The 27,071-nt window shown below is 38.9% G+C and overlaps 1 protein-coding gene across 3 annotated transcripts in view; it reads right to left on the reverse strand.

Annotated features, from left to right (window-relative positions):
- LOC129773412 (uncharacterized) overlaps window positions 1-27,071 on the reverse strand; it is a 45,680-nt gene that overhangs the window by 13,031 nt on the left and 5,578 nt on the right. The window contains exon 1 of one of the 3 annotated variants that reach the window (XM_055777014.1): window positions 3,211-3,389. The exons of 1 other annotated variant lie outside the window; for it this stretch is intronic. In XM_055777014.1, the coding sequence (XP_055632989.1) occupies window positions 3,211-3,258 (48 nt within the window). In that variant the 5' untranslated portion in view covers window positions 3,259-3,389. Of the gene's footprint in view, window positions 1-3,210; window positions 3,390-27,071 lie in introns of those variants that run through there. One more of the 3 variants, XM_055777015.1, reaches the window with a different exon arrangement.

Genomic DNA, 27,071 nt, shown 5'->3' on the forward strand with positions numbered 1-27,071 from the left:
ACTTATGGTATTATCTAACAAAACAAGTCACTTCACTATGCAAAGTTCATGTTATAGCATCTTTCATGGTTTTTATGTTCATTATTTCGTCATACTACATCTTTCATTTCTGTACTGGGGTGTAAGTCTCGAAAACGAGGGGGTGACGTTCAAAGTACAAGGTTTTGATCGTTAATATCTCTCTACCGGATGTACAAAGTGGTATGAAAATAACATTATGCGAAAGATGAAAGATCTGTGAGAGATGTTTTTCACTTATTGACCATGAAAAATTGATTCAATAGCTCGCTCTAAACTACTTCGAAAGCAAACTATTTAACTCCTTATAAATAGTGATAGCTTTTTGAAATAGCCTTGCGTTAATCTTACGGTTATATCACATATATAACCCACTCCTAGTTTTTTTTTGTTTTGGGTGGGAGAAACTGCAGATTCCGTTCGTCCCGTTCGCAGGCTATCGATCACTCCGACCATGTCAGGATCAAATGAAGGAGTTCAGGATTTGTTGAGAAGGCTAAACAAAAAATCCGTATCCATATGGTTCGTAGACTCTTTGGGCTTTGGGCTAGTTTTTCTCGCTGTTGAAAGGAACAGACTAGACGAAATGGTTATTAAGAAGGTTTTATTAAAATCCATCCATTAAAAATTTGCTACTGAAAGGAGAATTTCTCAAAGGATGAGTTAACCAGGTGAAAGACTTCCCGGGCCCGGTCCAACGATGGAAGAGGGAATGTTGGAGTGCATTTTTTTTTTATTTAAATCGTTTATTTTTACAGGCTCAGTTACATAGGTTTAAAGGAGCCGAACTCCTTACTGTATTGTTACTAGTATATATACATTTTTCCTTAATTCTAATGTTAATAATATAGGAAACCGATTACTCGCGGTCGACTCGAGTTTAGAAGGGTGACATATTGGAGTGCATTATTAATTTTAATTTTTTTAATTTTAAAAGAAGCCGAAATTTTGGAAGCAATTTAAGCTCGACACATGTTATGAGCACCTGACAGCGAAATGAAAAAGTCGATTTGACAAATTGACAACTATGAAGTTTCGGAAAAGCAGCTTTTGCTAGTGATACCAAAACTTCGTAGACATTTCAAGGCTGCTGAAATTAATTCTAATGATGTCATTAATGAGATTGCATTGAATGTGATACAGTTTAACACAAAGAATCGGTTCGGATTTCCAAGAATCCGTTCCAAATCGTACAGTGAAGCTGTTTCTAACCGTGTACATTTATGTGGCATCTTGTGAAGAGGCTTATTGCTGCGCATTCCATTGAGTCCGCAACAAGAGAGCGAAAGCTCACTCACGAGAAGACTTTGTACTATATCAATGTCAGTCTCAGCTTCCGAAGATATTCATTTGATAAGATTTATTTGAGTCATATTTCGACATCCACAAATAACAAATAATATTTATTTTCTTATTTTGTAATTGATGTAATGATTATTCATTCGAAAACGAAAACCCGATCACGCTACGCCACTGATCATATACATTGGTTATGATCAACTTATTTTTTTTCAAAGGGCATATTCAACATAATTCGTCTTCTTTTCAAGAAATCATGACTCAAAATCCAGATGTCTGATTAAAATATGATGTTTGAAAAATTTGTTGGAAAATTAATGAACTGCACTGCATTCTTTTTTACGCGATTTTATTTTACGCGATTCTCTCAAAGTTACGCGATGTTTTTACGTGATTTTATTGAAATTACGAAATTACCGTCGCTTCGTTGGAAAAAGGAAGAGAAGAGAATAAATTCTGTTAGAGCGTGTGCGAGTGTGGTTGTGACGTGAGCGCGCCGGTGATGGGGCAATCTTTTTTATGCGATTTTCTCGAAATTATGCAATTTTTTTGTGCGCACGCATCAGTCGTGTAAAAAAAGGATTTAGTGTATAATATTTTAAATACACGTTTTAAACGGTGAACAAAATTCTTCATGCACAACTCTAACATTACGACTTCGATGTTGTTGAAAAGCCGAGTTATTTCTTCTTTAAGTTCCTCCAAAATTTGTGACTTATGACCATAGCAACGGTCCTTCTCTTACCCCCAGAGGAAGTAATCGACGACGATAAATGTTAAAATTCTTACCATAAGAGGACGAAGTTTCGTTAAGGCTTCGGTTTTTCGAGTAATTACAAATTTTACAGAACACGTGTACACCTTGGCCCTGATTCTCGAATACACTTTACGGTGGAAACGAAATAAACGGCACGCCATTGAACTACGTTTTACGAGTTAGTGAAGTGAAACTCATAATAATGAGTTTTCAGGCAGAATGACCACATTTCAAATAAAAAATCATTAATGAAAATTAACTTCTTCGTATCAAACTGGTATTCGATGTGAGTGGAAAACTTTGTTTTCTTAATGTGATATAATAATCTCATACAAAAATTTCATCTGAAGATAATTTGATATTATAATGATAAGTTTAGTGGGAAACTAATCTCGTATCCAGATGTCGACACCGTACCGTTGTCATCGCGGATACGTTTCATTCCATTTCCAGTGTGAAGTGTATTCGAAGTGTATTCGAGAATCAGGCCCCTTGTTTGCGAATGCCTAATAAAAACGAGATTTATATATATATATATATATATATATATATATATATATATATATATAAATATATATATATATATATATATATGCAAAGTATTGCAGATCACTCCCTTCTTCATAAAACGATCTTTTTATGCATAATCTTTCGGAAAAACACAAAAAAACTAATTGTTTGTTCTCAGTATTTCAAAAAAACAACATCAAGGCTAATTTTCCAATGTTGATATTCTAAGCGTAACGGTCCCACCATGAATTTCTAGGCCTGTCACCAAGATTGATTGATTCAAATTAGGGGATCTTTTCACATTTCATTGAACAGTAGTTCTTTGCTTATAAAAAAAAACCCAGTGTATTGCTAAACCGAAATGCTTAAAGCTTCTGGTAGACGAATATGCTAGAAAACTTTGAATGCGTTTTTTTCTCAGTTGCTGATTTTGGCATATGGGACAACTATGCTTAGAACGGCAGAAACGGTCGCTGTATTAGATGTGTTAAAATGCGGGATCCTCAGATTCATTGATTATCTCACTTTATAACATGTCCATCACCAAACGAAACACAAAAACACAAAGCTTGTACATGGAAAGCGAATATATTTTTATCAGAACCGTGAAGTATAGTTTCCATTACCTTTGTTACAATGATTACAAAATGGGATTTTATAAAAATGCAACACATGCCGTTCGCGTGACTGTTTAGCGTTACTACTATTGACTTACACTGGCTCCCACTAACCGAAACCTAATAATCCAACAGAACACGTTGTCTGCCCACGGTCGGTGGTAAATCAATTCCGTTGCAACCGTGTCCGGGTTGAGGTTCTGGGCGACTGAAATCTATGAAACTACTGGAAGCATTATAAGCATGTACAGGTTGACCCAAAATTTCGCACCACATGCTTTCCGACGAGCGTCGTCGTCATCGTTGGTGGCTCTCCCCAATGGTAGTTGATGGCGGTTTGTTCAAAACCCGCGCGCAAAAAAAAAACAAATGTCAGCAGCGTATGCACGAACGACAATCACCTGAAGGAGCTTGTAGGTAAGTGGATTCTCCTCACTAGGGATGTTCATTTTATATTAGTGACATGATGTATCGCATTCCGGGAATTATGTCTGTTTGATTTTAAAAACTAAAATACGGTATTCTTAGTCAATAATTTCTTAACTGCTGACTTGAGATTTCAAAATCGAAACTTCAAATTTTAGTACAAGATATGAGGGTAACATAAAAAACTGTCTTTGCTGCTGTTTCCTAAATTAGCATCAAAGGTAACAAATATTCGGCTGAATTAAATGATATTATCCATGCTATTTTTTTCGGGAAAACTTTGACATTTCGATGTAGCTATTTCGCATAATGTGAAATCGAAATTTCATCACTAAAATATTCTTATTCTTTTTCTTGAATAATATAAAATACAGTAACGTCTCAATTATATCAAGCTAAAAAAATAGCGTGATATAATGGAAACGTGATATATTCGAAACAGACAATTTTTCTAAAGTGAAAAATCTTTTTTTCTCTTCTATATGTACATTTTTAATATTAATTTAACAAAATTTATTAAACAATATTCATTACAATATTCATCACATGGGCACGTAAAACCACACAATATTACATAGTATAAGAGCTCCCACAGACTGCAGACTTTTTATCGACCAATACTGCCGTTCAACGCATAGTTGTCCCATGTTACTTTTTGACGATTTTCACTTTTCTTCATAAAACGTTGTTTTTATGCATAATCTTACGAAAAACACAAAAAACTTATAGTTTGTTCCCAGCTTTTAAAAAAACAACATCAAGCTCAATTGTCCCATGTTGATATTCTATTCATAACTGTCCCACCATGTATTTTTTGTACATCCATCTATATATATATATATATATATATATATAAATGGAGTGATGTCTGTCTATCTTTCTGTCTGTCTGATTCTTATGAACTTGGAAACTATTGAGACGATCGGCATGAAAATTGGTATGTAGAGGTTTTTGGGGCCGGGGAAAGTTTTCGTGACAGTTTGAGACCCCTCTCCCCTCTCTAAGGGGGAGCTGCCATACAAATGAAACACAAATTTCTAAATTTCTCGAGAATTAATCAAGCAAATGAAACGAAATTTGCCGTGTGAAGGTGTTAGGGTGCAATAAATGATTATATGATGGTTAGATACCCCTCCCCCTTCTCTTAGGGGTGGCTGCTATACAAATGAAACACATTTTTTGCATTACTCGAGAATTAATCAAGCAAATTAAACCAAAGTAGGTTTCTATGGTGGTTGGATACCCCTCCCCTTTTTCTTAGGGGTGGCTGCCATACAAATGAAGTACAAATTTCTGCATTACTCGAGATTTAATCAAGCAAATGAAACCAAATTAGGCATATGGAGATTTGAGGGTACAATAAATAATTCTTTGGTGGTTAGACACTCCACCCCCCTCTCTAAGGGGGGGCTACCATACAAATGAAACACAAATTTCTGCATTACTCGAGGATTGATCAAGCAAATAAAACCAAATTTGGCATTTGGAGGTTATCAGTGCAATTCTAGGCATAACAGTCCCACCATGAATTTTTAAACCCGTAATCAAGCTTGATTGATTCAGTGAAGGATCTCATCACATTTCATTAAACAATAGTATAGTGCTTATAAAAAAACCCGGTGTATTGCTAAATTTAAATGCTTAAAGCTTTTGGTAGACAAATATGCGAGAAAACTTTTTTCTCAGTTGCTGATTTTGTAACATGGGACAACTATGCGTAGAACGGCAGAATAGTTTGGTCGGTTTCTCAATCAGTATTGAGAGGTATGCAAATGTGCACTTTATACCGATTCAGTTGGGTCGGTTCGCCAGTCCAGTCCAGTCCGACCAAACTATCGGCCGGTTCAAAAACTTCAGTGTGGGGGACAGTTTCGGGTGTGTGAGCTCTTACTCGACGCACCTGTTAGGGGTCTCTAACTAAACTATTATTGCAGTGTTTTTCTCATTGCAATTTCTCTTATTTTTCTCAAAGATAGTAATCTAAATGAGCTATGACCTAAGTCTAAGTTGTTTCGTTCCGCGGATTCTATTGTATCACATAAATTTTTAATTTCTGTTTTGTGCGGATTACATTTTGTTGATGTTTAATTTCATCTTCATCTTCATCCACATCGGTATCTTCATTCATTTTTGATTGCCAATTCTCTTTACTGATATGTGACATATCATTCCGAGCTCCGGTACCACTATTTGAGTCTAAAGATCTGAAGTCATAAACAAGACAGAGAGAGACAGAGAAATTTTGTATTCACTGAACTGAATAATAGTTCTGCATTACACCTATTTGCTTGAAAGATTTGGTGATGTTGGTTAACAAAACGTTCAATCAGGACTCAAATATCTAAAATAGTACATCTTTCAATGTTTTTTCGTCATTGCCTTGTTCAGTGTTTCTGAGCATGATTGTCATTACTAGTTTTTCTTTGTAGATTGGTTCTATTATATTAGTTATTTTTTTAAACTTTCCCTGATTCATTAGTTGCATTTGGTTGCATTCTGTGATAGAAAAAAGTTTTTATCAATCTATTATCAGATAATGTTTAATTTAGATTGATTGATTGAGATTTAGATTGCAGTTTTATTTTAGGATAGGAACTGGCAATCTTCCGGCGCAAACTGATTTTGAAACTATTCACAAAATAGTTGCCATCCAAGCATTAAGGTAACTGAAGGTATCGTATCGCGGGTTCTTCGAGCTTCCAATTATCATCATTGTCAGATTCTGAGTATCAGAAACATAACAACATGGTATGTAAGTTACCGGGTTTTAACAGTTCTGATCCTAGGAACACAGTTTTCTTCCAAATGAGGTAGTATAACGTTTTAATGTTTCGAAAAATTAACCAGATTCGTCGTAATTATAGACCTGGTCAACGTTAAAATACTGATTTTCAGTTCTTGTATTCATTGCTCAAAAATCGGCCGAATACAACATCTTAAGCATCTAATTCCGAAGCTCTTTTTAAAATTATCGCACCACTGAACATGAACGACGCAGGTACACCCAAATTGCCCCGTAAGTGAATATCTTCAGAAGAAATGATATTACTAGTGATGAAACAGATGGTAGTTTGGCCGGATATCGGATACCGGATATTCGGCAAGTTTCGAGACCGGATAGCTGGATATCCGGCAGCCGGATATTCGGCTCTTTATCTGCGAATACGAAACTGGGAGAAACTGCATATGTTCATGAAACAAATGGAGGATTACATTTTAGGGAGTTATAAACACATTTTTACATAAAAAATGAACTATTATTAAATTTTCCGTATAGAATGAATATCCCTTAATAGAACATCAATTTTTCTGCAAAATATATTGAACTTTTTTCTGTTAAGGATTTATTAACAGAAAAGGTTACAATGATGTGAATATGTTGAAGTAATTTTAATACCAGTCGAGAAAGAGTAGGTACTACGATTTCAAATAGGCGAAAAACATCAATTAATTATTTTCATTCAAGATTTCAAAACTTGAAACTGTCCTCAGGGATGATAATCTGAGAGAGGATACACTTACCTCACCACAAATCAAATCAAATGGAGCAAGAGAGACGAAACTAAAGCAAAGCTTACGAAAACATTTCGACTCGTTCGCAATCACGTTCAATACGATTGATGGTCATTAAAAGGTTACAATGATGAAATTTTTGTGAATATGTTGAAGTAATTTTAATACTAGTCGAGAAAGAGTAGGTACTACGATTTCAAATAGGCGAAAAACATCAATTAATTATTTTCATTCAAGATTTCAAAACTTGAAACTGTCCACAGGGATGATATTCTGAGAGAGGATACGCTTACTTCACCACAAATCAAACCAAATGGAGCAAGAGAGACGAAACTAAATTAAACCTTGCGAATACATTTCGACTCGTTCAATACGATTGATGGTCATTAAACTCTAAGAAGTACCCTCAATTGACGAGGATTGCTAGAATTTATCATTCGGCTCCTTGCAATAGTGTTAAAAGTCATAGTGTTAATGAATTAATGTTATGAGTTAATGTCAATTTAATTTAAAAAAAAAGATTTATCTTGTGTTAATGAGAAATTATTAATTTTTTCTAATATCCAGAATCCGGCCGGATAGCAAATATTGGCCGAATAGGTCGGATACCGGATAATTCCCGGATATCCGTTCTATCTCTAGATATTATAAGAAAGTTATTTGAGAAATCACATGTATACAGCCGTTTCGAGCTGACTTTATTTTCCTTCAAAACAAAATATTGATTTTTTATTACGCAGTAAGTAAATTTTCTGTAATCTCAGTGAATACGACTAATTACCCCAATTGGCATGAATGCTTCAAAATATATTTTTCTGTGAAATTCTTATGTTTTGTTCAATAATTTGAAACTGATCTTTTCATATTATTCCTTATGTTTCAAAAAACGTGATATAAACAGTTATAAATTCGACAGTGATATAATCGAGACGTCAACTCAAAGTTGATTCGAAATTCACCGTCTTTTCAACCAAACTAATCATCTAACCGCTTTCTCCCATTTTCGAAAGAATTGAAGTGCTGTTCAGCGAATACATGTCCCATCGATTAAAACAAATTGTAATCGGAATGAGCCAAGTCAAGCCAGCTCTTTCTCATGCGGGTCTTGTTCGGTGTGACGGTACATTGCCATCAAGAAACATCACTTTGTTTTGTCTTCTCTGATATTCCTGTCTTTTTTCGATCAGACCGGTAGTGTTCAAAATTGAAGGGCTCAAAATGAAAAGGGTGTAAGTGACATCATCGATTTCTCTACATCGACTCTCTCTTTTGGTCATAACATAGCTGAAAACACACAGCTGCTGTATTTGACAATGTGGAAGATAGGTCAGAACCTCATCTATCGAATTCTATAGCAAACTCAAGAACGTTTTTGCAGTTGAGTTATTAACTAAAGAAAAAGTGAATGAAGGGAAATTGATCAATTCACTTATACCCCTTTCCTACTGAGCCCCTCAAATGACAGTTTAACTGGCTTTCAAGAGGTCGTACCAGATATCACCTCGATTATCCCAGAAAAACTCACAACGTTGTGTTCTTTCCGAAACGATCCGGCATTGCGGCCTATTGTGCCATCTTTGTCGGCGATTTGATCGAAAAAGCTTGAATATTTTTTTCCGCTCTATGGCGAGTAGGTGCGCTTTGAACGTCCTACGAATGAAGAACACTGCATTGTAAAATAAGCTTTCCATTGATAGTACATTTCATTGAATTTTCTATACTTGCATAAGAAATGTATTAGATAAAAACTCCTAGTCCTAAATGCTAATCCTGCCCAATCAATCTAGTGTTAGATTTAGTTATTATTAAATTGTTAGTCTTCATTATATTGAGAATAATTTTTATTTTAAGGTGAAATTTTACTCTGTAAAAGTTAGATGATAAGTAATTAAGTCTGATTAATAAACGTTTTTGTAATAAAATAAAATAAAAAGAAACTTCTACAATCAATTTTGGCTTGGAATAACTGTTTATATCACGTTTCGATAAATTGTGAAATTAGAACAATGTTATGTTCGGGAAGAGCGCAAATCGCTATTTGTGCATCCCTACTATATGATTGAACAGAAAGCCCTCCTCGAAGGAAAAGTATGACTTCATTATTTTCTTGCACGTCACCACCGCCGAACGGGTGGAAAACATGATTCTGCCCACCACCAGCGGCTTCCGCTGTACGAGGGTATGCATGGCTTACACCACAGGATATTCCGAATCATTGAATCTTTTTTTTTCCTCGCGTGTCTTGCCAATAACTTCCGACACCGTCGCATAGACACTGAATCAAGGGTGGAATCGGTATGTTTGGAGTACCTATCACCAAATTCTCTAATTAATGAGTTCCTTTGTATAGACTCTTGGTTGTTTTATTTCGGTGCCATTGCCGCAATTTCCGTGGTATTTATTTCCTGATTTGTTCGGTTTAGAAGAATATTGTTTAATGTGTCTAACAGACCGTCTCTTTTTTACTAGGGAAACGTTTTCCAGTTGCTCATGGAGTGCTAACCATGCACGCAACGTTTGTTGTAGACATACACTTTATAGGGATAGTACTCGGCAAACACCTGCGGGTAGGAAATAGTCGCAATTTGCATAGAAAACAATGATGGTGGCCGATTTGTTTAGCCATTCGCAAGTGGTATTCACGATCTGCGAATATGGGGTACACATATTGAATGCATCGGGAAAGCGTTTATGGATTGTTGGACACATAGTCCATGATTTCCCTTCGCACCAACGGTTGGTATAAAACACTACACCCATTGCAACGTAGGTATAATTTTCTGTAATTAATGCACACATTTCCACGAAAAATCGTCGTGAGGAAATTGAGATAGCCATTATTAGTGCTGTCCGGAAATAAATTATACTTAAAGAAATACGGCACGATGGTGTTGACGGTGGGCGTTGCACCGTTCGTCGCGGCTGATTCAATGAAAAAGTGCTCAAGGAAATGAATGGCCCCCACCTGGCCTTACATAAGCATGCTTGATATGGGTCAGTACAGCAGTGGATGGATGGAATTGTTCATTTTTGTTTGCTCGCGCTGAATGAGAATGCCGGCAGTCCTTGAGAAAATCGATTACCGGAGCCCATCGAAGAAAAAGCCATCCAGTTCCAGTTCTAGGTAGTTGACGACCCCTTAAATATAGACACGATACAATCTAGGATGCTAAGGATAGCCATCAAATTGGTGGTGTAGCAATTAAACACATAGTTTAGTCTGCAGTGTACGAATAGCGATGTTAATCGTAGTTTCTTATTAGATGTGATGATCATGATGATGATTATACCAATTTTGGCATTTAACGTTAATTGTTTCGCGTTATTTTGGATTATAAGAAAACCGAATGATGATGTGAGACAGATTATTTACGAATCTAAGTTTTTTCCCGAAAGTATGTAGCATTATTGATTCGATCATGTTGTTTGTTGATAAGTTTGATGATGATGATGAGTAATCTGGAGGCCATTTGAAGATATGATCAAAAAAGAAATGAAAAAAGAAAGAATTTGTAAATCATAGAAAATCTAAGTTGCGTTCATATTTAAGAGAACTTACTCATTTGAAGAAATTTTTTGAGCTTCAAATTTCGATTATAATTTTATACATCTCAATCAACGAATTATATTCTGTCAATAAAGTACCGGTTTTTTTTATTATGTTTGTCAATCAATAACTCCAGCAATAAATGCTGGTTCGGTAAATCCTAGGATAAAACTTCAAATTTCAAAAATTCATATCACCATTTTGGTGGGTTCGTCACTGCACCACTGTACGTCAAACTTTGTTTCATTGAAAGGGTGTCCAATAAAAAATAAAAAAAAATTGAGATAAAAGTTTTTAATATTATAAATAATAAATAAATTTGATTAAATTAATATTTTTTTCTCTTTTGTACAAAGAAAACGGCCTGAAGGGAGGCGATCTGGCGTAGTGGTTAACATCCGTACCTTTCACGCTAAGGGTCACGAATTGAAGTCTCACTCCCAACATTCTTCCAACGGAATAAATTCGTTGGACCATGTGACGAACCAGCCAAAGGCTGAAAGTCAGTATAATACAGCAAAAAAAAGGAACCCGCTGCTGAAGCTCCAAAAAGGTGACGGAGATACTGTAAGTGGAAAACTTCTTCTTGAATGGCGTTATCGTTCGCTGTGGAACTTTTGCCGTCCCAACGTATGCATTAACTAGCGTCATTTATTAATACTTATTTGAGATTTCTTGAGCCAAATAACACGCCTTGAATGTATTCCGAGGGGCAAGCTCTAGAATGTGCGTGGCTACAGTGGAAGTCGAGGGAAATTTCTCTGAGAAAAATCCCCCGGCCAGAATGGGGATCGAACCCGGCATGATAATGTGAGATGCTAACCACTGGGCCACGGGTGCACTTAAAGTGGAAAACAATTCCATGATTAAATTCCTTCGCTTCGATGACGGTGACTTTGATGTCCGGACGATGTTCGATGGTGACAATGTTGACATTCGAAAACACTGAATTGAAAGCATTCCTCGATCAACGAAGGTTTTCTTCATCACATAGTCGAATTGTCCGATGTCAACAATTGTAATTTTTGCACCAACGAATTTTCGTGTTTCGAATGAAAACAGAAATGGACAAAACTTTAGGACGTATTCGACTTGAACGAAAACAAAAATGGAGTGTTTAGCAAGACACCACTCAGCTTCATGTTGTCTAACCGTAAACCCTAGCTGTAATCGTTACGTAACAAACGTCCATTTTTATTGATAAATAACTCAACGCGTCCTTATATTATTGAGCAGCTGACTTCGATGCTGGGACGGAATAAGCTGTGTTTCCTGAGGCAAGATGATAAAGCACGTGTTGTAATAGGCCAAACAGCGGTCGATAATGCATCTCGGTTTTCAGTTTTTGTTTATGGTAGAGCACTTTTTCTGGTAAAATTATTTGACGGAGCACCTGAATTTTGACGTAGGACTACGTCTAACCGGAAGATATAGGGGGTGAAATGGAAATCTAGGCACTGAACAAGTAGGAAAAAATGCAAGATTTGGAACGCTTATAACTCGAGCATTTCTCAATAGATCGCAAAGGTTTTTGCATCAATTGATAGGAAATATATCTACGCATCTATCATAACGAATAACATTTAATTTTTCTTGAGATAAATAATTGAATAATTGTGAAATATCAAGCATTGTCCAAATGCACTATGTGACCATTTTTGATTGGTCCATTTTGTGCTACTCAAATCGTACCGACCAAAACGGGCAATTAGAGCAGCAGCGAAATAGAATGAAGCACGATTGGAAAGGAAAAAGAAAAAAAAATGAACGAAACATTGGTCGCGGTCTCACACATGCGTAATTCTCGAGCCAGCCAGTCAGTTTAAAAATCCCCGCTCCGCTGCCGTAACGATCATTCTTTGTGTGGACACCGACTGGACAACATCGTTGCTGGACGGGCTGGACGGCGAGGGATCGAGTGCCTTTTTCAAGGCAAGAGGGCGGAGGTGGTAGCGCTGGAGTAGAATAGAGTAGAGTTTTCAAAGGGCCTTTCTCAAGGCTAGAGACGAATGAACTGCAAAAGTTTAAAGTCTCTATAATACAATACCTTCCTTCCTTCCTTCCGTAACGACCATTCTCATTCAAACCGTACACCACATCGGTTCGCATCACAACACATCAACAAACCAACCCAACCAGCCATGTCTGGACATGGTAAAGGAGGAAAAGTGAAGGGAAAGGCAAAATCCCGCTCGAATCGTGTTTAGTTTCGGCCGCCGAAGTGATCGAGTTAGCTGGCAAAGCTGCTCGCGACGATGAGAAAAACTGCATTCGGTGGACATCAAGACAACAGGCAGTAGCAGCGAGTGGCGAGTGGCAAACGCAATCGCAAAACGGCAGCAGGTAGCAGAAGAAAAAAGTTTTTCTTTTTACTTTGGTGGCAAATCCAGAACAAGACGGCATCGAGGGCGTTCGAAATGGTTTTTTTCAAAACCACGAGTACAAAGTTTTCTAAATTGGAACCATTTCATAAAACAAGGCGCTTATCAGGGCCATTAAACCTTTCAAAAAAGAGTTTACGAAATACAGTGCTTTCTAAAATAATATCCAAAATAATAATAAAACACAAATTGATTTTTTCATAATTTGTTTGCCAGGATCTGATGAGTATGTGAATTTGGCAGTTGTTCTGAGGTTATTGATAGTTGGAGACTTTCCTCATTATTCAATTTTCACCAATTCTTAAATTGTTTCCAGATTTAAAGTACAGTAATTTACAATTAGTTCGACATTTAGCTAATTGGACGGACCTGTAATGCGACATATTTATTTGGACATTTTTGTAAACATAGAGTTCGGGGTCCAAATTACGACCCCACATTGAAAGTCGACACTGTACCACTGTCATCACAAATGTTCAATTACAGGTTAAAATTACCTCCAATCCGACACTGAGTAGTGGTAATGCGACGTGCCATTGAATGTAATTTACTGTACAATATGTCACAAGCTGAATGGGAAGAAATTTTCCAATTGTGCAAGCTGTGGCGAGTGGCAAACGCAATCGTTAAACAGGAAGGTTTAGATGAACAATATGGGGATATCGAGTGATAACAAAACAATAAACGCAATAAACGTGTACCGCTAAAGTACAAAACGCGCGGATCCGCTGAAAAATATATCATTCTCTTTCAAACCGTAAATCAGTGTGGTTGTATGGCATCATTTCACATCACATCGCATCAACGGATTGGTGACGGAGCACCAGTAGTGTACCTAATAGCGGTTATAGAATTTCGGCCGCCGGAGTGCTCGAGTTGGCTTGCAAAGCTGCTCACGACAATAAGAAAACCCGCCTACAGAACAGAGCACATTCGGTTCGGAGGCAACAACTAGTTTCAGCGAGTGGCAAACGCAATCGCAAAACGGCAGCAGGTAAAGGGTGTGTCACATCAAATTGCATCACGGAAAAAACGCTGTAGAAATTCGCCCAGTAGACCGATCCTTTTGAAAATTTAAGACAGTAAAATAAAAACTATTAAACAACTTTTGGCATTTTCTTTTTATTCATACTTCGAGCCCAAGCCCGTATGCTCGCACCTTCCTCTTTACCCCGTCCATAAGGTTCTGTACAACGTCAGGTTGTAGTTTTTTTTGAACAGAAATCCATTTTCTCTTGAAGTCCGCCTCCGATTTGACAACTTTTGGGTTCTTCCGGATCGCCTGCTCCATAATCGCCTTGTCTCTATTGGGCGAAGCTCTGGCGCGTTGGGCGGGTTCATTTCCTTTGGCACGAAGGTGACTCCGTTGGCTTCGTACCACTCCAACACGTCCTTTGAATAGTGGCACGAAGCGAGATCCGGCCAGAAGATGGTCGGGCCCTCGTGCTGCTTCAATAGAGGTAGTAAGCGCTTCTGTAGGCACTCCTTAAGGTAAACCTGCCCGTTTACCGTGCCGGTCATCACGAAGGGGGCGCTCCGCTTTCCGCAAGAGCAGATCGCTTGCCACACCATGTATTTTTTGGCAAACTTGGATAGTTTCTGCTTGCGAATCTCCTCCGGAACGCTGAATTTGTCCTCTGCGGAGAAGAACAACAGGCCCGGCAGCTGACGAAAGTCCGCTTTGACGTAGGTTTCGTCGTCCATTACCAGCCAATGCGGCTTCGTCAGCATTTCGGTGTACAGCTTCCGGGCTCGCGTCTTCCCCACCATGTTTTGCCTTTCGTCGTGGTTAGGAGCCCTCTGAACCTTGTATGTACGCAGGCCCTCCCGCTGCTTGGTCCGCTGGACGAATGAACTTGACAAATTCAGCTTATTGGCGACATCCCGGACCGAACTTCTCGGATCACGTCTAAACTGCTTAACTACGCGCTTGTGATCTTTTTCACTGACGGAGCATCCATTTTTGCCGTTCTTCACCTTCCGGTCGATGGTTAGGTTCTCGAAGTATCGTTTTAGTACTCTGCTGACCGTGGATTGGACGATTCCCAGCATCTTACCGATGTCCCGATGTGGCAACTCCGGATTCTCGAAATGAGTGCGCAGGATTAATTCACGACGGCTCTTCGTTCGACAACATTTTTCCAAATTTACGAAAAATTGACAGTGAAGCATGGCCAACGTGATCTATACACTCTTATCTGATTATAAACGAAAGCTGAAGATATAATTCATAAAAATTAAATTTCTACAGCGTTTTTTCCGTGATGCAATTTGATGTGACACACCCTTTAGATGAAGGAAAAAGTTTGTTTATACAGACTGCTTTGGTGACAAAACCAGCTACCGTAAAACACCGCGCTTTTCAGGACCATTAAACCATTCAAAGAAAAGTTATTAAAAGTTATTCACAATACCAATGCATTCTAAAGTGACATAATATGACATATAATATAGACTGATTTATTTTGTTTATGCTTGTTCTTGATTGGTGGTTGGGGCCTTTTAAATTGATCATTCAGTTTTCACAAACCCATGCTTGGTTTCCGAATTAAAAGTGGCTTCAAATTACAACATATTGTATGCAGCATGGCATTAACGAATTTTCTCGGTAGCAAGAACTGCTTTCTTTGGTTGATAACTGATGTTGAAAATTGACTGACGTTACATCTGCATTGTATAGAAAATTAACTAAGGAGCAACATGATGAGCTATGTATTTCCTGCTGCTCTGTTCTTATTTTAAAGAACTTTAATCCGAAGGTCATCCGTCCCTGTATTTACTGTTGGTTTTTCAGAACGCTTCTAGCTCGTTTATTTCTCGACAGATCGTAGAGTTCGTCTCCAAAACCTCAGTTTTTCATTTTTATTTACTTTGTTTGCGGAGACTACAAATCTTACAATTCATTCGTTTCCGAAACCACAGTTTAAGGTACGGTAATGTGCTCAATAGTGAAATATATGATAGTGAATGAGCTGATAACCATCTATGCATTCCCTATCACAGCCATCATTTTGATTGTACGATATGTGTATACGCCGAAAGATGCCCGGCGTTGAACATTTAATAAGTACAAAGCCTTCAGAAAAAAACAAGAATCAAGTTTGTAAGAAAAACGCAAAAACACAATACCAAAGGTTCTTTTCAGAACCCCCAACATGTTCATGAAGAGTAAACAGTAAACTAATCCATTTTTCAGGTAGATAGGTAGGTATTCACGTAGGAGAAGAAAATAAAAAAACATATTCGAAATATATATTTAGCAAAAGCTGTCCCCTTTGTATAGTCCTACGTCACTCCGGTTATGTTCCCGACATTACCCACCCGTCTTTTTTTAATTAATAAAACAAATTCTATTTGCATTAACATTACCCAACTGGGAACAAATCTTTTTCGGTTACGCGTCGCAGTTACACGATATCTGACCCAAAACAAACAAGATCAATCACTATATGCCCAATGAAATTAAATTAAAGAATTGCTTTTTTCAAGGTGGAACCCATGGAACAGCATGGGGTTCACTCTACGATGACAACCGTGCCACTTTGATTTATGATCTGTGTGACAACTTCAAATTGACAGTTTTGAATACTGGGGAAGCAACTAGAATAGCCAACCCTCCTGCACGGGCAAGCATGCTAGACATATCACTTTGCTCTTCTTCGTTATCCCTGGATTGCACGTGGAAGGTAATCCAAGATCCCCACGGTAGTGACCACCTGCCAATAATTTTATCGATCGCCAATGAATCAGGTTCTCGTGAGTCAGTCGATATTGCGTATGACCTCACGAAAAATATTGACTGGAGAAAATTTGCAGAAATAATATCTGAAGCACTTGTTTCAATGCATGAACTTCCTCCACTCGAAGAGTATAATTTTATATCGAGTTTGATTTACGAAAGCGCACTTCAAGCTCAAAAGAAACGTGTTCCTGCTACCACATTACGACGTCGTCCTCCATCACTTTGGTGGGACAAGGAGTGTTCAAAGGTCTACCTTGAAAAATCATCCGCTTTCAAAAAATTCCGGAAAACTGGACTAGTGGAATGGTTTCGAAAGCACCAAGCTCTAGAAGCCAAACTAAAAGGTCTGATTAAAGCAAAAAAGCGTGGATATTGGCGAAAGTTCGTCAATGGTTTGTCAAGGGAGACCGCTATGAGCACTCTTTGGAATACGGCTAGGAGAATGCGTGGCTGGAACCATACAAATGAAAGTGAGGAATACTCTGACCGTTGGATTTTCAAATTTGCAAAAAAGGTTTGTCCCGATTCTTTTCCTGCACAAAGCGTCGTACGCGACATTCCGCTCCAATGCGACTATGAGAATTTTTCGATGGTGGAATTCTCAATTGCCCTCCTCTCATGTAACAATTCAGCTCCGGGGTCGGACAAGATTAAATTCAACTTGTTGAAGAATCTTCCCGACTTGGCAAAACAGCGTTTGCTGAACTTGTTCAACAAGTTTCTGGAGCTGAATATTGTCCCGCATGACTGGAGACAAGTGAGAGTGATAGCTATACGGAAACCCAACAAGCCGGCTTGCGATCACAACTCGTATAGGCCGATTGCAATGTTATCCTGTATTCGTAAATTGTTAGAGAAAATGATTCTACTTCGTTTGGACAAGTGGGTCGAAACGAACAATTTGCTGTCAAATACGCAGTTTGGCTTCCGCCGAGGTAGAGGGACAAATGATTGTCTCGCGCTGCTAGCTTCTGAAATCCAAATCGCATTTGCTCGCAAAGAACAAATGGCTTCCGTTTTTCTCGATATCAAAGGGGCATTTGATTCAGTTTCCATGGAAATTCTCTCAGAGAAACTTCATAATCGTGGACTTTCACCAATTCTCAACAATTTCCTGTACAATTTACTGTCAGAAAAGCACATGTTTTTCAATCATGGCAGCTTGAAATCTTCTCGATACAGTTTTATGGGCCTACCACAAGGCTCCTGCCAAAGCCCCCTCTTGTACAGTTTTTACGTCAATGATATAGATGATTGTCTAACTAGAAACTGCACGCTGAGACAACTTGCAGACGATGGAGTTATTTCCATCACGGGTACTAATCCCGCCGTTCTGCAAAAATCCTTGCAAGATACCCTGAACAATCTGTTCACGTGGGCTCTCAAGCTGGGTATCGAATTCTCTACGGAGAAAACCGAAATGGTCGTTTTTTCTAGGAAGCACGAACCCGCCCAATTCCAGCTTCACCTATCCGGCAAAACGATCAAGCACTCGATGTTTTTCAAATACCTTGGAGTATATTTTGACTCTAAATGTACCTGGGGAATACACATTGCGTATTTGAAACAGAAATGCCAGCAAAGAATCAATTTTCTCCAAACAATAACCGGAACATGGTGGGGTGCCCATCCAGGAGACCTCATTCAGTTATACAAAACAACGATATTATCAGTGTTAGAATATGGCAGTTTTTGCTTCCGATCAGCTGCCAGGATTCATATTCTCAAGCTGGAGAGAATACAATATCGTTGCTTGCGTATAGCCATGGGGTGTTTGCATTCGACACATACGATGAGTCTCGAAGTTTTGGCAGGAGTACCCCCGCTTACTCTTCGGTTCACAGAATTATCCTACAGATTTCTCATCCGTTGCAAGATCATGAATCCATTGGTGATTGATAACTTCGAAAATCTACTCCAACTGACTCCTCAGTCAAGTTTTATGTCTTTATACCATGAGTACCTTACCCACGACGTGCACCCTTCACCAGGCATCTCCAACCAAGTTTGCTTCCCATACTTTTGCAATTCCTCTGTCATTTTTGATCTGTCCATGCGACAAAAAATCCATGGAATCCCAGATCATCTACGCTCAGATTCTATTCCGCCGATATTTTCGGCAGAATATGGGGGCATAGTTAGATCTGATAAAATGTTCTTTACTGACGGTTCATTCATAAATGGGTCCACTGGCTTTGGCATCTTCAATGAAAATTCCAGTGCCTCTTTCAAACTCAAAGATCCTTGTTCCGTGTATGTTGCTGAACTGGGTGCGATATACTACGCACTGGGGATCATTGAAACATTGCCCATCGACCACTATTTTATTTTTTCAGACAGTCTCAGCTCATTAGAGGCAATCCGCTCAATGAAGGTTGATAAACGCTCATCTTATTTCCTAACAAGAATAAGACAACTATTGAGTGTTTTGGTCGTAAAATTATTCAAGATTACCTTAGCATGGGTTCCCTCTCATTGCTCGATTCCGGGGAATGAGAAAGCGGACTCGCTAGCTAAGGTGGGCGCTTTAGAAGGCACTCTTTTTGAAAGGCAAATTGCTTATAATGAATTTTTCCACATTCCTCGTCAGTATATGCTCGTAAGTTGGCAGCGCATGTGGAGTGGAGATGAGTTCGGTCGTTGGTTACACACGATTATCCCTAAGGTCTCGACGAGGGCATGGTTCAAGGGATTGAATATAGGTCGTGATTTCATTCGCGTGATATCTCGGCTTATGTCCAATCACTACAACCTAAACGCGCATCTCTATCGCATTGGGCTCGCAGCAAACAATCTTTGTGATTGTGGCGATGGCTACCACGACATCGAGCATGTTGTCTGGTCGTGTATCCGGTTCCATGCTGCTCGCTCTCAGCTCTCTAGAGCACTAAGAGCACAAGGCAGACAATCGGATATCCCCGTCCGGGATATCTTAGGTAGCCGTGATCCTGATCTTCTGCTTCATCTATACCTGTTCCTCAGAAACGCCGATGTCAACGTTTAATGATGTTTCCTTCGTTGTGTCCCCGTTTCATATCCCTCCTATCCAAACGATAAACTTTTACTTAGTCGCGGCAATACATACACACACTCTTTACAGACACACGGGCCAAAGGTTGTGCAGTCCACTGATCATTCAACAAGAGCCAAAGGTTGTACCGATCATGACAACTCTACACGAACTGATGATTGCGCCGGCTAGTGACCATTCTATCCTGGATTCCTCGAGTCGAGAAAGACGCACCACGCTAGATATGAGGTACAGACTAGGGGGGCGTTGCTGATTAATGGTCAGCTGCATCCCAATAGGAAGTATCCCGTGTCGGGCACACGTACAGAGCATTGGAGACAGCAACATCCCAATTACGAAAACACTTGTAATACTAACCTCGAGCCAACCGCGAGTAATCGGTTACATATTACTAACATAGATAATAAGAAAAATTGTATTGAACTCCCGGCCCCGTGAGGCTAACGCCATATGAGCCTTTATAAAAATATATATTTTGGAAAAAAAAAGGTGGGTTTTCAAGTGGGAGCATTTGCTATAACTTCGAGGAGCACAAATTTCACGCGGAACACCATTTAAAAACCCCTGTTCTAGGTCACGATTTTGTCACGGCAGCTAATCATTAGTTTATTTCATCGGTTATCGCAGATGCAGATAGAAGCTAGGGAACTTTGGTCATGCTGGAGCAGTTGGATACGGGACCACTGTATGTTGCAGTTTGTTCAGGAAGGTACTGTTCTCCGAACATATGGGCTCGATAAAAAAAACGTTAGCGAGCTCCCTGAATTCGAAATTATTAGGTATTTTAACTATTTAAACCAGTTATCATAATTAATGTGGATGGAGGACTGGACGAGCACCCTCGTTTTAAATAGGTCATAGATATGGCGATTCAACATTTTGATTACAGGCAAACCTTTTTTTGTGCGGGGGATAGGGACCGCACAAAAACTTTGCCTTTTCGGATGCGCGTGGCTGTTTTGTGCTTTTAGTTGCATGTCGAAACGTGTTGCTGTTAGAAAAATGCAAAAACTTAGAAAAACTGATGAGAGGAGGGGAATGATCTCAGAAGTGGATAATTGAGACGCAAATTTTATTTTTTCGCACTGAAATGCATATAACTTCGTCAAATATGCTTCTTTTCTTCGCACAAAAAAACCACACAAGAACAGAAAATCGCACAAAAAAACCGCACAAAAATAGGTTTTACTGTAATTGAATCTTAATGCATTATTCGTTGTTGCAAATGTTCGCAGTGCTTTCAACAGAATTGAATGTCGAATGGCTCCTCTTTCCGGAAGCTTACAGCTTTCATACTTCATCATGATAACTACGGATTTCACATGGATGAAAAACTTGAAACAAAGGACCCGAAACTGGAAGCGAAACATTTTGAGTATGCAGCGAGATCGTTAAAAGTTATGTGGAACAACCTAGCAATCGATTGATATCTCATCAAGCAGATTATATCAAGCCCGCAAACTCCCAAATTGATGAATCGGACTTTTTAGGATATTCACCCGAGTAGTTTGCTCGTCACGTGAGAACATCCCATTACTTTTTGCAAGTAGTGAAATGTAACGACAGGAACTGTTGCATTGAAACAAGGAGTAGTTACTGTTGGAATTGATACAAAATTGTTTAGTCCCGATGAAAACCAATTCTTCAAATTTGAGAACGTATTTTTGGAATTCCTAAGAAAGATACCCTTTTGTTGCGAAGGTGACAAATCTCGAAGCTCGATTCAGCTTCGAACCTCTGAAAACGAACATCAATTTATACCAGCTCCAGTTCCTCCCAGTTAAAACTAGATAGTTTGAAAGCACAAATCCCAACAGATGTTAGCATTAATTTTCCTTCTCTATTTGATATTCTATTCTTGGATCAAGATGATTTCAGTACATTTCGAAGAACTTGGAATTCGATATACGATATTCACATGCTTCACTCTGTGCCTGCAAAAAAACTGAAAACGCATAGTAAGCCCTCAATTTAGAGATGTACAAAGAACACTAAGCTGAGTGGCAGACAAAGCCCGCTTACTGAGCTTACTAAGTACTGTGCATATTTAGGGCGCTTGCAGAGTGCATATGTATTAGTGATCTGTTGGGCAGGAAAAAGAGATCGCTGCATAGGATTCACATGGATCGACAAGATTGAACTTTGTTTAAATAATTATTTAAGCGAAATAGAGAAATAGAAATTACGCGCTACACTATATCAATAACATGCGAAGAAAATTTCTGTTATGACTTGACCCATATCAATGGAAGCAGATTGATTATTTGAAAAGTTTCACAGAAACAATGCAAATTGCACATTGCGATTGTATAGCCGGATTGTGTGAATTTAGGTTCCGTGCATTCAGGCTTCGTGCTTTTTGCCTTAAAATGCTGGTCTCGTGAAGAAGTAGACTATAATAAATATTCGTGTGCAGATATCCTTAATCGGTGGTTAGTCCCGCCAAAAAAGCAGATGATTATGTTGAAATTAAGAACGTTTTCAGCCAGAAAGATCAACCAACCCTCAGATATGATTTCCGGGTAACTGAATGCTCTGCGTAGAAGTGAAATATGGTTATAAGAAAATTGATCGGAAACGAAGAAAATCCATCAATTGGCTAACTCATGGAAAATACAAGGAAGCATTGGAACGTGAGCTCTCGAGCCTCTGTGTCTTGAATCTAGGTCCGAACATACTGATAATCCTTTACTGTTATTTTTCCGATTCAAATCTAGTGGGAAAGTCGCTCAATGAACATCGCGAAAGAGGTGCTAGTAAGTTAAGCAATATGCGTCACACAAAAGCTCTTGTTCGGTAAATAGCTTGCCTAACTGTTTCACAAAGTTTTCTATGAAATATTTCGCGCTAATAGGAAGATCGCAACTCTATTTAAATCATCTACAAGAACGTCGATTTATCCGCTCCTGCTGCATAGAAGCTACAAATGTAAACAAATGATGTTTGCTCAACAGATGCTCTGCAGTAACGAGTGTTAAATAATAAATGAGAATTTTTTCAATCACATATAAAAAAAAAATTTTTTTCATCGATTTCAGTAGTATAATTATTAATAATGTATTTTCTTCAAAAAAATGTCAGTGAATGTTTGAGTAAGGGCCGTGGTCTGCTGTTCGACGCAACTTTGTCGCGATGCTCTTACAAGAACGTTGTATGGCACTTACGTCCATTTTCCGGATACAATTCCGGATTCTTGTAGACAGTTGCTTCGTGTCCTTGACCCTCCAATTGTTTTTATACACTATGGCACTGAGTGAGCCAAAGAAATCCTCTGTTGGGCGGCACTGGGGCAAGTTTGTTGGGTTACGATCTTTCGGAACAAACGGTATCTTTTTCTCCTCAAGATACGCCAGCGTCTTCTTGGCGTAATGGGAAGACGCCTTGTCCGGCCAGAAGACGTACTTCCCATCCGCGTGATGCTCGTTCAGGAACGGCAGCAGGATTTTATCGAGGCACTCTTCTCGATAGATTTGTTGGTTGATTGCCAGACCGCTCGGCTTTCGTCGTCCAGAACGAAAGACGTCCCGCGGTATTTTTTGGCCATTCACCGACACTGTGATTTAACCGTCTCAATCTGCTCCTTCGTGTAGGGTCCGATGGATCAATACGTGGGAGCAGCCATATTTCCGACCGGCGTCACGCAGGCTGGTTGCGTCCTTGTTGTCAAACAGCTTCTTTAACTATGTCTTCCTCTGCTTCGTCATTATCGTCACCGGACGACCACTTCCGACCTTCCGCTTTACGTTCAGGAAACCCAGGATACGATATACCGTACTGACAGGTACATTTTCTTCCTTAAAATGTGCCACCGTGAACTTTTTTCCTTGCTAGAAATGCGTTTCGTAGAACCGTACAATGCGTTCGCGGAGCACGTGCTGTTTCGACGCCATCTTTGCTTTGACTAAATTCAAACTAGCAAAACCAAACACGCCTACTGTTTCTAGCCCAAAGAGCAATTTTCTTGGAGAAAGAAAATTTTACGCTCTTTATTTGAGTTACTGAAAGGTATTGAAAAAAATCTCATTTTTTATTTAACACCCGTTATGTGTAGCAAGAGCCCTATTGGGTGACACAAATCTTCCTCCGCAACGTATTTTTGTATTCTTTATGCATTAGGAGTAAAACAAATAATACTTATTCAACCCCCCAATGGCAATGGATTCTCCGATTGAATAACGCACTTTGAAAATAAAAATCATGAACGAAAATTTACTTTTCTGTATTCAACTTGTATTCCATATAACAGAGAACATATTATTTATATTTATATAGAAGATCAATCAATGAAGAGCTTTGCGATTGAACTCAAAAACATTCTCTTAGAAAGTATTCATATAACAAATCAATTTTGGGCGGGAAATTCGCCGGGTCAGGTAGTTATGAATATTTTTTGTGTACAATTTTTGTTTTATTGTTAAAAGATAAATAAACAAATGAGGATAAAATTTATAGTAAATATATTCAGTGTTTAATAATAAAAAATCTAGATATAATGATTTTTGTAAAAAAAATCCAAAAATGTTGATAGTACTTTGTTTCTCACCAGATCTTGAATCCCCGTGTAGCATTGAAATCTATATTAATTTTCTGATGATTACAAGAACAGCTCATATCAGGAAAAAAACGCAAGTGATGGAAAAAATAACCGAAACGTCTACGGTGTGTGCTAGTCAAATGAACTTGTTACATTTGAATAAATATATTTTTCGAAAGGCTATGACGGATTGAGCATTTGAAAAATTTTGCTGGACTTATTCTGTATGTTGGAGGGTCTTCGTAGCCACATTGGTTGCGCGTTCGCTTACTAAGCGATCGATCGAGAGTTCAAAACTCAGGGCCCTCAATTGACCAGCATTGTGTTGCTCTAGAATAACTACCTCCACGCAACAATCATCAGCGATGGAGATCGACCCACGGTCGAATGAACATCGATTCATCCATGCAACTGCTCTGCTCTGCAAGAAACATCGGGCTGTTGTGCTATATATTAGGCTGTCAAAAAAGTCCTGCGGTATTTTTTTTGAATTTTCATTTGTTCATAAAATTAGTTACAATCATCTGTTTTAAGTCAAATATGCGCCGTTTTGTTCGATGACTTGTTCCCAACGAGATGCCAACTTCATAATACCCCTGTTATAGAAGCTCGCTTCCTTATTGGCAAAAAACTCGGATAGCCAATTTTCACAGGCCTCTTTTGTGGCTAACTTCTGACTACCTAGCTCGTTCGCCATGGACAAAAACAGGTGGTAGTCACTTGGTGCAAGGTCCGGACTATATGGCGGATGCAAAAGAACCTCCCATCCGAGCTCCCGGAGCTTCTGGCGCGTCACCAAAGAAGTGTGTGGCCTGGAGTTGTTCTGATGGAAGACAATGCGGCCTCTGTTTATCAAAGATGGCCTCTTCTTCATGAGTGCTACCTTCAAGCGGTCCAGTTGTTGGCAGTACAGGTCCGAATTGAGCGTTTGGCCATAGAGGAAGCAGCTCATAATAGATAATTCCTTGACAATCCCACCAAACACACAGCAGAACCTTCCTGGCCGTTAATGAGGGCTTGGCCACCGTCTGAGCCGCTTCAGCGGGCTTTGACCACGACCGTTTGCGCTTCACGTTGTCGTAAGTGACCCACTTTTCATCGCCAGTCACCATCCGCTTCAGAAACGGATCGATTTTGTTGCGATTCAGCAGCGATTCACATGCGTCGATACGGTCAAAGATGTTTTTTTGCGTCAACGTGTGTGGCACCCATACATCGAGCTTCTTTGTGAATCCAAGCTTCTTCAAATGGTTAATAACGGTTTGATGACTTATCCCCAGCTCTTGGCCGATGCTACGGCTGCTACTATGCCGGTCTTTCCCGGCTAATTCAGCGATTTTGTCGCATTTTTCGACGACAGGCCTTCCGGAGCGTGGCGCATCTTCGACGACCTCTACACCAGAACGAAAACGTTGAAACCATCGTTGTGCGGTGGAAATGGAAACTGTATCGGGTCCATAAACTGCACAAATTTTATTGGCAGCTTGAGATGCATTTTTGCCTTTGTCATAGTAGTACTGTAAAATATGTCGGATTTTCTCTTTATTTTGCTCCATATTTGCGACACTATAGCTCACGAACGACTTAACCAAACAAAACACCGTCAAGGACTTTCCAACAAGCTATAGTATGACTCGATACAATGAATACAACTAGAACTACGCGCTTACAACGACACCTCGCGGAAATACCACAGGACTTTTTTGACAGCCTAATATAACAAAACAATGATCATATCAACTGTCTCCGCTGTCCGGTGGTCTAACTGAACAATGGAAGAACAGAGCAGACTCTCACGCCATAAAATTGCTACTGTGCAATGTACAATTTATAGATACGATAAAACATGTAACATGTACAATATTATAATCCGGCTATGTTACAGCTAAAAAATGCCAATGAGCTTAAATAAAATAAACAAATGGGATAAAAAAAATCTGTATATTTGAAATAATCCAGCGGAGCTTTTTGTGGTGGAAGTTGCAGTTTAAATAGCTTCAGGATGCCTTCTTTTTGACTGATTAGAAAAGCGGTGCACCACGTAAGGTAAGTGGGGGTGATTTGAAAATCCTTCTCCCTCCCTTTATCACGAAAAGTACGGCTCAACTTGGATTTTTATAATGTCATATGCTTTTATTGTTGAACCGTATGTAAGGTAAATGATCTTGAACTTTAAATGCAAATCGATTTTTATAACATATAACATATAATCGATACGAGTTTAGGTTTGTTGAAAAGCCCCAAGTATCTAGTCGCTAATACTACCATAAGGCGTTGAAATTATTCAATTTTTTTTGTTTGGAACGATTTTCCTCAAAGAGGAATTATGATTATGGTTTGACCACCTCTGATCATGGTTTGCCCAAAAAATGATTATGGTTTGTCCGGCTGAAAACATTCGAATTCTCAAATGGATGTTGCATTTATCATTGCTTGAGTTTATTGTCATCATATTCATCCATTCATAATTTAGGCTTTCTTCAGAATATTGCTGTCGTAACCAATTATTCCTTTCTTCCGAAAATCAACCACTCGAACCAACAATAATCCAGAGAATGAATTGAGTTTGTTGTTCATGCATCTAACATAAAAGATTCGCTCTCGTTTATAACTCTCAGTTTCCTATAGGCTCTCTCATTACATTCCACAGTTCCTTCTCCTTTCTTCTTCCTATCGTGGAGAGAGAGAGTACAAAG

This window comes from Toxorhynchites rutilus, chromosome 3, assembly GCF_029784135.1.
Source record: "Toxorhynchites rutilus septentrionalis strain SRP chromosome 3, ASM2978413v1, whole genome shotgun sequence".
NCBI lineage: Eukaryota > Metazoa > Arthropoda > Insecta > Diptera > Culicidae > Toxorhynchites > Toxorhynchites rutilus.